Genomic DNA, 12589 nt, shown 5'->3' on the forward strand with positions numbered 1-12589 from the left:
ATAGCTGAGACAAGCTTTCGGCCTTCATGTAGTACATACTGTAATGGAAAACAAGATAAACACAGTGAAATACAATTTTTGTGAGCAATAGTAGCCATGATAGAATAAAGGTGGAGTAAGAAGGTAAAGAGTGATGGAGTAAGTCTCTGATTGGTGCTAGTCCCCATCACATGGCAAAGAAGGGCTCTCTGAGGAGTATATTAAACAGAGGCCTACATCTAGTAAGGGAGGCAACAGAGAGAAGATTTCAGGAAAGAGTGGTGTTGAAGGAGGTCAACAAGACCAAGTGTTCTGGGGTGGGAATGAGTTTGAGTGTTTGAAGAACAGCACAAAGTCAATATGACTGGAGTAGGTTGAGCAAGAATAGGTGCAGAAGATATAGGAGGGGCAGGATGGGGTGGGAGTAAGAGGAGAGCGGGGCCCAGCTCAAGCAAAGTCTTCTAGGCTATCATAAAGTTTAGTATTTTATACCAAGAGAGCAAAGCATTCTTACAGTTAATAAAGTCCCTCATCTTCCCAGTGTTTGGTAGTGGCATACACACATTATTTTTCTACTTTGAAGATACTCAGAGAGATTGGCAAACATTTGGCTCAAGATTTCTGACTCTAGTGGTGCAATAGATTGTCATCAGTGGTAGACTTCTGACCATGCAAATCTGGGTGGTGGACTCCAACCTCAAATCTGGTCTAACTTTGAGATGTCACCTTGTTTGGTGCTGCCGAGTCTTCGAGCTTTGACATTCAGCCTTTGAATGGAGGAGGGGAAGGATTAATTTTTGTTTAATCTTGTTCTCAGATCAGGTAAAAAGATAACTTAAAAACTTGATTTGGGGCCAGGCATGGTGGCTCACACCTGTAATCCCAGCACTTTGGAAGGCTGAGGTGAGTGGATCACAGGGTCGGGAATTCAAGACCAGCCTGACCAAAATGGTGAAACCCCATCTCTACTAAAAATACAAAAGTTAGCCAGGTGCAGTGGCAGATGCCTGTAATCCCAGCTACTTGGGAGACTGAGGCAGGGGAATTGCTTGAACCCAGGAGGTGGAGGTTGCAGTGAGCCAGGATCATGCTACTGCATTCCAGCTTGGGTGACAGAGTGAGATTCCATCTCAAAATAAATAAATAAAATAAAAACCTTGATTTGGAATGAGGAATCTAGAGCACTGGACTTTGTTGCTGCCAACACATTATCCCCTGAATCTTGCCTGAGATTAATACTGGATTAGCTTCAGGGTTCTCAATCGGGATGTCTTTCCTGAGCATGTTTTGAAACACTGTTCATCATATTTAGATGAATAGGTTCACTTCTTAGTCTTCTCTTCTATAGATGTATTTCGTAATCTTTCATTGTCTATGTGACCATCCTCTGAAATGTCCTGAAGAATTTGACAAGATTTTTTTGTGTAGACTGTTCCCACCAGATGGAACTGCAATTTTAATAAGGTTCTTACTAATATTAAATATAATGAGAGAGCTATCTGATAGTTTTTATATTAAACTTTTATTTGTGTTTTTTTTTTCATTTTTTCTCCTCTCAATAGCACAGATTGAACATTGGTGTTTTATTCTTCAGTGATGTGTACATTGTACTCACTGTCCTTCAATCCTTCCCCATGTTGTTTAAATGTAGTTTGCTTTTTCTCTCCAGTGGAACTAACTTTTATTTGGTAGCCACGTTTTGTTCAATTTGTTTTTATTATGCTAAAATAATGTTATTATCTAACGTCATCTATTACTTATAATGTTATTGAGTTTAAGTTTTGATCAGGAAGTTTGTGTTGAAGAACCATGTCTATATTTGTGGAAAATGATATGATTACACTTATTTATGTGTGTGTGTGTGCCTGTGTGAAATAGAGGACTACACAGAAGACATCGCTTTGTTTGCAAATAGTTGGTCAGTGCAAACTCCAGATGACACCAAATGTGTACTCACACCCTCAGATTTTCCAAATCCGTGCTCCAGTGGAATGCCAGCATTTGAGGTAAATTTGATGTGAGAAATGTGAGCATGTTGGACAGAGTACACATATGTCTTATTTACATATTTATCTAAGCATTCTTAAGTGCAAACACAACTTAATTTAAAAATATTATATCCCGGAAACATAATTGCAATAGGGAATCACTTTAATTTCTGAAGTAGTAAATGTAGGGAATTTCATAAATGCAATACTCATGAAAATCTGTAGTTAGAAAAATGTTGGTTAAAATTTATAAATTGCCATCTTTTTCATTGTGATAACTGAAAATCCTGCAAATAGATCTGTAAAAATAATATAAGACTACATACATACCATGAAACTGGTGACTGGCATCTTTTTTCGCACAGGCAATCTTCTTCAAGTGTCAGATACTGTTGCAGTTTCCTTTTCTGAGCTGCCATGAGTATATTGATCCATATTTGTATATTGCCAGCTGTGTTAATGATCTTTGCAAGTAAGTGAAATGATTTGTAGTTATAATAAAATTTTCTTTATGTAAAAAGAAGACCCACAACCACTTCTGTTATTTAATCATTTCAGCTGTTCACAAAATATTATGGGAAATATAAAATGTAAACTACAAAGAGCTATTAAAAGTTTGCTATATAACAGGCACAGTTTAAAGTTTTTAAATTGATACATAGTAGATGTACATATTTTTTTCAGGTTACATGTGATAATTTTATACATTCATGTAATCAAATAAAGGGAATTGGGTATCCGTCACCTTGGTTATCTTTTCTTTATACTAAAACATTCAAATTATTATCTTCTTACTATTTTGAAATCTACAATTGATTAATGTTAACTGTAGCCCCCCTACTAATCTATCCAACACCAGGTCTTATTTTCTTCTACATGTACATTGTACCCATAATTAATCTCTCTTTATTCCCCACCTCTCTCCTATCCTTCCTGGACTCTGATAACCATCAACCTATACTCTATCTTCATGAGATTCACTCTTTTAGTTCCCACATATGAGTGAGAATGTGTGATATTTGTCTTTCTGTTTGGCTTATTTTACTTAACATAATGACCTCTAGTTTCATCCATGTTGTTGCAAATTACAGGATTTCATTCTTTTTATGGCTGAATAATATTTCATTGTGTATATATACCACAATTTCTTTATCCATTCATCCATTGATGGAAACAGATTGATTGTATATTTTGACTATTGTGAGTACTCCTACAATAAACACAGGAGTGGAGATATCTCTTTCATATGTTGATTTCATTTTTTGGGGGATATATACTCTTTAGTGGAACTGCTAGATTATATATGAATGGTAGTTCTAAATGTTTTATGTAACCAGCATGAACAAAATACAGTGGCTCTTAAAAGCCTTTTTATGCTACGAACCCCTTTTGGGATTCTAGAAAAATCTGTAGACCCTTTTGAAAAACACTGAAGTGCACAAAATAAAACACATAAGATACCAATGGAAACTAATTCTAATAAAATAGTTATCAAAATAATAAAAAAGTATTTCTGATATATATGCTTTTAATACACATTTCAAATCTAATAACTACTGCAATTTGACAGTAATTAGTATAAACAGTGCTTTGTGAGTCTGAAACAATAGAAAATAAAAATATAAAAATATGAAAAAAGAAGATTTGAGTCACATTGGTGACAAAGTCACAGATATCGCTAAGAACATTGTAATGTGTTGCCTATAGGCATAATTGAAGGAAATGCTAAGTTTCTGTTGGAAATTAGTGAAAATCAACATGTAATATTTTTTTCTACCTAAGGTCACAGATCCCTGCATTCTATCTCAGGTTATGAACATCTAGGATAGGTAGCTGGATAAGCAACAAATTCAGTGAGAGTCACCATACTATGTTCATATATGGTAGTTCATTGTAGAACCTACCATAAATTACCCATTATTAAAATTTTTTAAGATTATTTTTCTTTCAAAACATTACCAAGTATAGGTGATTACACATCTTGAATGTTTAGGACTATCTAAAGAAATTGTAAAATCTGTATATTTTATGAGTCCCAAGAAGTATAAGTGTTGCATAGAAACTTTTAAAATAAAAAAAGGCTAGTTTTTAGTTTAGTAAAACCACTTAAATGTCATCTTGAGTAGCTCATTAAAAGGTTTATCAAAGATGAGAACAAAGAGGAAAGGTTCAGGTAGTAGGAAATTGTGTTATTTATAACTACTCCTCTTTTAAATTGAAATTATTACAAAAGTAATGAATATACTATTTCCCAGATATTAAAATAAGCTTGTGACATCTCTTACTTTTGAACAAAGTACAGTTATACCCTAGATTTATATGTATAGTCTCTAAATTTCAAGGATTTCTGAATTAATGCAGGAGCTTTGAAAGAGCTCCCCCTCTGCCTAAAATATTGGCTAGTGACCTAACTACATATTTTTTTAAATTCTGTTCCTTATTTATTTGGTTTCATTTTTAATTTAAGAGCTACTTGCTATATCTCTTTGTTTTTTTCTCACTCTCTTTTTTTAAAGGATCCCTGAGGGTAGCGCTTAGTCCTCATTTAGCCATATATATGGAATTAAAAATTGTTCTTATTCCACAGTGACTCAGTCTTGGACTCTTCTCCAGTCATCTTTTCAATTGTCTTATCTTTAATATCTTTAGTACCCATTTGTCAAGTAGTCTGAGATAAAATATTGTTTTTAGGTCCAGGAAAGTCATTCTTCATTTTTTAGTTTGGGATATTGTTTAGCTGCCTTAATAGCTAAAATGACTATGACTTAAATTAAATGGAATGTTTATATTTCTCACATGAAAATCCATGCTGGTTAGTGGTCTTGGGTTGGCATCATGGCTCTGCTCCATGAATATTCCAGTGACTGATCTTGTTACTACATTTTTCCTTTTGTCTAGGGTATTATTTTCAATGTCATGGCCCAAACTGCATCACCAATACCATGTCCACATTTTAGTCCTTAAAAGAGGAGAAAAACAAAAACAAAAAACAAAAGGGCTGGGATTTTTGATGTGGAAGTTTCATTCATGCTTTCACTTTTAACCTTTTGGCCAGAACTTGGATATGTGGCCGCACTTAGGTGCAAGAGAAGCTGAAAATGTTGTCTTTGGCTGGCAGCCATCTACCTGGCAAAAACTTGGGCATTCTAATACTAAAAAGAAGAAGGGGGAACTAGAGACTAGATCAGTCTCTGCCACACCCACTTCAACTGAAATTTAATCATTGAGAAATTAGCATTTTTGTCTTTTGAAATTTGGATAGTTTTTAGACTTTTGACTTTTGAAACTTTGATGCTTTCTCCAGGGAAAACAAAAATAGCAAGATAGAGAAACAACTCTTACTGTATGAAATCAGCTGACACCTTAAGAGCTACCTTTGTGGTAGAGACGCTGGGTTTACAGGCAAAGAAGACATGTAATATCAAAAGAAGGACATTATAATTAAGTGGATATTGATAAAATGGAAGTGAGAAGCTGCCAGAGCCAGCCTTTCTTCACTCCCCTCAATATTTCATTCAGGACTAGACCTACTTACATTCTTTCTTCCATTCTGTAGGAAATGAATGATTCTCTTCATTTACTGCATTAGAGGACTACATCAGAAAGGTCGCATACCATGAGATGAAAATGAGAATTGGTTGAACACAGATTAATTTCCTGCTTGGATTATGATAGTATATTGAATTCAATTCAACATACATTGAGTATCTATTCTGAGCTGAGTATTTTGCCGCCCCTTGGAGAAACAGAAAAAGTGTAGACTTGCTCTCTGTCCTAGGAACTCATATTCTAATAGGGCAGGGAAACAGGTCTGTAACAATGACACAATGCTCTAACTGCAAAGTGCTTCCGATGAGGAGGACAGAACTATTGACTTTATCAGAGAGTGCCTACAAAGGCTACCTGGAAGAGATGACATTTGACTTAGAAGTTGCATGATATTCTATCAGTCATTGAATTATGCCCTCCTGTTTCTGCTTCTAAGAATGTCAAACCCAGCAGCAAGGAAATGGTTTTAATTTTGTCATGCCAAAGCAAATTGATGTGAAAACCACGATTCTTTAATGCCCATTTTCCTATGAAAGTTATCATTCAAGATGGAAAAAAAAACTTATTTTCCCCTTAGCAAATTGTAATTTTTTTCTTGATAATAATTTCTTTCTTGCCCAATTCTTGTGAGTTTTTGTGAGGTGCCACATATTAATGTGCCTGTCATGGTTCCTAGAATAACATAAACAAGAAATGGTGAGTATTGTAATAATAGTTGCATTGGGTTGGAAAACCAATATTCAGTTGCTTTGCTAATTTTTAAAACCACCATTAATGTTGGAAAGAATGCACATATTAGAAGGTAAATCATAAATGCAATGTCTTTCCAGGAATTCAGCAATTTTAGCCTATACTGTTTCTTGAAAAGACTTTTCTTGTTTGTAGGTTTAGAATATTTTCTGAGCCTCTGGAGTTTATATACTCAGTTCTTTTTTCCTTCTTAAGCTCAGTTAATTGGACTAGATAAGCTGCATGACTCCCATTACAGTAACACAGGATAAGGGCAATTTGAGATGGTGGCTTTTACAATGTGACACTGAAAATGTTAAGGCTCACAAAATGCAGCATTCTTAAGATCATTATCTTCCAAGATATTTAACTATTCAATTCTGAGTTTGAATTGGGTTGAAAAACAAGCCCTTTACCTTGGTCTGCTTACTTGATGAGTGCCTTTTTAATCTGCTTTGGGAATTGGCAGAGCTCTAATAAGAAATTATTTTGGGGGGAAGCTCCTGAAGAGATTATAAGAAAACAATTAAAGATTATTTAGTTTTGGCAATGTTATAAAAATAATTAGCTTTAGTAATCAAAACTTGAAATAATTCAAAATCCACTTTTAAATCTTAAATGCCATTTATTCACTCTTTCAAGCAACCCACCAAATGCCTATCAATGATATACTGGATAAAGAAACGTGGCACATATATACCATGGAATACTATGTTTTGGAATGTTTTTGCAAAGATAGCTGAGGAACCATTAAAATACTTTCGAGTACTGTAGATTATTTGTATTGTTTTTATTCTAGTATGTGGACAATCCAGAGTATGATCTTTTGGAAACAGCTTTCATATTTATTGCTTTTGTTGTGATAGAATTTTATCTGTTTTAATGGGACTTATTAAATTCTAAAAGATCTAGAATGTTTAGTGTGGGAGTGAAAAAATACATACACAAATTATGGGGAAAATGTTATAATTAAAATATAAATCTTTTTCATTATAGTATTCCTTTGACTCAAAAGAAAAGTGATGAAATTATTAAAATGTTTTGATGAAGATTATTTATCTAGGCCTAATTAGCTGAGGACCCATGTTCATGTGTTTTCTCATTGTTGTACTTAATGATATATTATGAAAGATACATATGCTGAAATTGATTCACATTGGAATAGTCATGCACTCAGCATTTCTAGGGATCAGGACCTCAATGGTATGGTTTCTGTGAGTATTTCTTATGTGATTCTGGCTCTGTCTTTTCACTTTCTAGAACTGATGATGATGAAACCTATTGTCGAGCAGCCACTGAGTATGCTAGAGCCTGTTCTCATGCTGGCTACCCTATTCAAGACTGGAGAGATGACTTTCCAGCTTGCAGTATGTTTTGTTATTTTTCAAGCCCTGTGTACTTTTGCCAATTTTGGGTTAACTTTAGAACTCAAAACTTATTGTACTACTTAATACTAATGAATTTCAAAGATTTGTTATTGATATAATTATATATGTGAACTTGCATACTTTTGAAAGAAGTACGCACTTTTTTTAGCAGTTAAAAGTTATTTTTTGCACATTTTTTTGTAAAAAATAAAATTATAATTTTTTAAAAGAAATAGAGGCTAATAAAATTGACTTAAGCTCCCCTGTTTTCCCATTTTAGCTGATAAATGTGATGATAGCTTTGTCCATCGGGATTGTATCAGTTGTTGTCCACCAACCTGCACATTTGAGAAGCAATGTCTTGGGAGCAATCTTCATTGTCTTGATGGATGCTACTGCCCAGATGGTAAGTGCTTCATGAAGAAACCAAGTCTGCACTCATGGAAACTAGTACCCAGTGACCTAAGGATCGCATTAGCCCTATTGCAATTTTCTGTTCTTGTAGAATTTGGTCCTTGAAGTGACAAGGAAGAAAGGCTACTTTTCATTGATAAAAGGTTCATTACTTTGTAAAGTTCCCAGGAAGTTTGGAATCTACAGTTTTGAAGTTAGCCATGAGAAATTTTTTGTTCTATTAATATTGAATGATATTTAACAATTTGTATATCTTCACTTTTTTTTCAATTGTACTTTAAGTTTTCTGGGGTACATGTGCAGATCTTGCAGGCTTGTTGCATAGGTACATACATGGCAATGTGGTTTGCTGCCTCCATCCCCCTGTCACCTATATCTGGCATTTCTCCCCATGTTATTTCTCCCCAACCTCCCCAACCCCTGCTGTTCCTCCCCTAGTCCCTAGTTCCCCAACAGACCCTAGTGTGTGATGCTCCCCTCCCTGTGTCCATGTGTTCTCATTGTTCAACACCCACCTGTGAGTGAGAGCATGTGGTGTTTGATTTTCTGTTCTGTGTCAGTTTGCTGAGAATGATGGTTTCCAGATTCATCTATGTCCCTACAAACTACATGAACTCATCATTTTTTATGACTGCATAGTATTCTGTAGTGTATATGTGCCACATTTTCTTGTCCAGTCTATCATTGATGGGCATTTGGGTTGGTTCCAGGTCTTTGCTATTGTAAAAAGTGCTGTAATAAATATACATGTGCATGTGTCTATAATAAAACAATTTGTAATCCTTTGGGTACATACCCAGTAATGGGATTGCTGGGTCAAATGGAATTTCTATTTCTAGGTCTTTGAGGAATCGCCACACTGTCTTCCACAAACGTTGAATTAATTTACACTCCCACCAACAGTGTAAAAGTGTTCCTATTTTTCCACATCCTCTCCACCATCTGTTGTCTCAATATTTTTTAATGTTCACCATTCTAACTGGCCTGAGGTGGTATCTCAATGTGGTTTTGATTTGCATTTCTCTAATAATCAGTGATGATGAGCATTTTTTCATATGTTTGTTAGCCTCATAAATATTTCTTTTGAAATTTTGACATTTATTTCTTCTCAAACAGGCCTTATAATGGAGAATGGGACTTGCATCTCCTTGGAAAATTGCCCATGCGGTTTTCATGGATTAGCTTATTCAGTTGGTTCAAAAATTGAACAAGAATGTACTGAATGGTATGTGACCAATGTACAGCCAATTACTTCTGGCTACTTGGCTAGTTGACAACTTTACCATGACAGATGTTTAAAGGAATATACTCATTACTAACTTGCTTCCCCAAATTCCAACACAAAACTTGCATTTTATTTAAACTCTTTAGGAAAGGGACATCTATATTTCCTTTTATGATATAATTCTTATCAGTTACCTTGGTAATTCTATATTACCATGGATATAATATCTTATATCCATATGATGAGTCTGTTGCTTTTTTTAAAAAATCATTTTTAATCACTAATTTGCACAGACTTTTAGAACTTGATGGTGCTTCTGGGTTTCTCTATTACATACTGTAACACATGACTCCCAGATGACCAATTTTTGGTCCATGATTAGAAATATTTAGAATTCCATATTAAATTTGCTAACTAACACCGTTGGCAAACATGGAATCTCTGCAGGATAGTCCTAAAAAAAAACCAGAAGTCTAAATAACATCAGACACTTTCCCCTTTGGTGGCAGTGTATATAACTGAAATGTAATGGGATAACGAATCATGTTCTCAGATGCTGATTCTGTTTCCATTTTACAGGGACTCTACATTTGTCCTCTAAAACTCACACTTTTGTGAGGGTGGAAGGTAGAATTTATCTTATGTAAGAGGACATCTCTTCTCTCTTTTTAGTATCTATTGATCTTCATCAAAGTCCGTGATTTTTACATATGACATATGAGATAATAATTTAGGTGCTAACCAGCCCAAAATTACCAGTTCATTAGAACTTTTGCAGAGATGTTTTTTAAATCAGATTATTCTGAACCTGCAAACATGATATATTTTGGTACATTCATCAATACATTGATATAAACATTACAGATTTTTTATGCCAATGGATCAATATTTTTATAATTTCTTTTAGTGTGTGTTTGGGTGGAGTTTGGAACTGCACTGAGCATGACTGTCCAGGTAATCTTTTAAAATGTTTTTATAGAGAATGTTTCAAATTTCTTTAGATTGGGGAGAAGGATAGCACTGATTTTTATGAAGACATCTCATGTATAGCAAGGGCTATAATAATCTGTAAATGCAGTTACTCAGAGGATACAAGGAAAATTAAATAAGTGATAGTGTTGAGTGGGAAACTTTGGTAAAACTTTATTAAAATAGTATAAATATTGTAAAATCTTAAAAAGTATGTGGATAAATATCATTTTATAAGCATTAAATTAAATGAAGTAATGTAATTTAGTCTAGAAAGTTTGTCAAACCAGTAAATTTTAAACACAACACAAATGTTCAAATTTTCGATGCATGAGTATTTACCCTAAGTTGATCTGCTTTTAAAGGATTAACCTAATCATATCATCCTCTTCTCTCTCTTCCTCTAACTTCATTTTCTCTTCTTGTTCTTTCTTGCTTCTTCCTCTTCCTCTTCTTCCTCCTTCTCCTCTCATCCTCCTCCTGCTCTTCTTCCTGTCCTCCTCCTCCTTTTTTTTTTTTTTTTTTTTTGATAGTTCAATGTTCAGTTGTAGGTGATTCTCACTTTACAACTTTTGATGGTCGACATTATTCTTTTATTGGCATGTGCCAATACATCCTCGTGAAAGGAACTGGAAAAGATAAATTCACAATTACTTTACAGAAAGCTCCTTGTGAGCAGGTAAGAACATTTCAAAATGACCAGAGGAATATGGATTCATTGATTTTTACTTAAACTTCATTTCAGACTAAGAATGGTAACATGAATGGATATAGCTATTTTCTTTAAAATTAAGATAACATTGATTATTAAGATACATCATTCTACATATTAGAAATAAGTGTTGATAATTATTCTATGACATACCATTGGTTACATGAGGCATCTTAAATTCAGAAATATTAAATTGTGAAAGCAAGTATGTCTTAGACTAAATACTATATATTTAATTGCATTTTCTTTTTAAAAAAATAGCGTTTGTGTGTATAGGTTTTTGAACATTTTATGCATGGTTGTATAATGGAACTACGTTTTTTGTTTACTTCAACCTAGCTATTTTAAAGAGATTATTTTTGACAGTTTTAAACTTGTTTCGTAGCATTTTAAACAGATATGGTGAATTTCTTAACATATTGGAATATTTATTTATTTAGATCATTTCTTGAAATTATAAACTCACAAATAATTTCTAAACAAAGAAATCATAATCTTTCATTCATATTTTTTAAGCAAGCAGTCAAAATTTTGCCAAAATAGTTAATTTTCTAGTTTTATTCTAATAGAAAATAATTATTTCCAGTGAAAATTCTGAATTGCTTTATATGCTTTTTTCCAGTTTTATTTTTTCTTTGTAATATATTAGAATCTGAATTAGCTTTCTATGTAGAAGTCTAATTCTCTTAGTTCTTTGCTTTATTGACTTTTTATGTCTAATATGCCAGTTAAATGAATTTAGAGAGGTACTTTACATACTGTGGAAAACATAATTATTGGTACTTTACTGAATCACTTTAATTTAATGTTCTAAGTAAAATGTATGTATATACATGATATATTTAATGTACTATATAAAGTTATATTTTATTAGGAATGGGGCTACATAAAATGGGTTATGTAACAACTACTTTATTACATTACTTATATTCAAGCCTTTTAACATCAGAAATTCTAATTTACATGCCTTCTCTTTCTTTTATTTTCTCTCCTCTCTCTTTCTCCCTTTCTCCCTCTCTGTCTTCCTATGACTTTCTATGGCTCTCTCTTCCATTCCTTTCATTGGCAATTTGGTTTTTATGCAGAATCTCGGCTTAGTCTGCCTTCAGTCTATAACTCTGATTCTGGAGGATGATTTTAACAAACAAGTGACCCTTGGTAGGGGAGGACAAATTCTCACTAGTCCTAACCAAGGCTTCAACCTGAATGGTAAGAAACAATGCTAATGATGTACTTTCTTTAGATTACCAAAAAAAACCCCAACAACACACACAAACAAAATGGGATCTTCTTCTAATGTTAGGCTGACTACCTATACCTGTTGAGTTCCTGTGTGTCACAAGTCATCAACTACAGATAGTGAAGATGATGATGTTTATGGGACCTAGTGTTTACCTCAAGTGACCTAGATTTTGGAAGGGAAGAGAGACGAGCAATAGACAGCCACTTACAATAAAATGTGATAAACTCAAAGATACACATAAAGACTTTGGGAGTCTAAATGTGGTGCAGCTCACTCAGCCCTGGAAAGGGGTGTACTAAAATAGTCAGGAATGTTTTCTGAAAGCGATGATTGTACAATTGTCTCATTGAGCATTTAAGAGTGAGGAATTGCCAGGTTGAAGGGATGGGGAACTTGTTTAATGCAGATCAAGGT

General features: G+C 33.9%; 1 protein-coding gene across 5 annotated transcripts in view; it reads left to right on the plus strand.

The window, feature by feature from the left end:
• Nucleotides 1-12589, plus strand: part of OTOGL (otogelin like) — a 207807-nt gene that overhangs the window by 54655 nt on the left and 140563 nt on the right. For all 5 annotated transcript variants that reach the window (XM_035257116.3, XM_078336974.1, XM_078336976.1 and 2 more), the window contains 8 exons: nt 1858-1985; nt 2333-2439; nt 7506-7612; nt 7893-8018; nt 9143-9251; nt 10159-10205; nt 10754-10899; nt 12018-12141. In XM_035257116.3, the coding sequence (XP_035113007.2) occupies nt 1858-1985; nt 2333-2439; nt 7506-7612; nt 7893-8018; nt 9143-9251; nt 10159-10205; nt 10754-10899; nt 12018-12141 (894 nt within the window). The remainder of the gene's footprint in view (nt 1-1857; nt 1986-2332; nt 2440-7505; nt 7613-7892; nt 8019-9142; nt 9252-10158; nt 10206-10753; nt 10900-12017; nt 12142-12589) is intronic.

Source organism: Callithrix jacchus, chromosome 9 (genome assembly GCF_049354715.1).
Source record: "Callithrix jacchus isolate 240 chromosome 9, calJac240_pri, whole genome shotgun sequence".
NCBI lineage: Eukaryota > Metazoa > Chordata > Mammalia > Primates > Cebidae > Callithrix > Callithrix jacchus.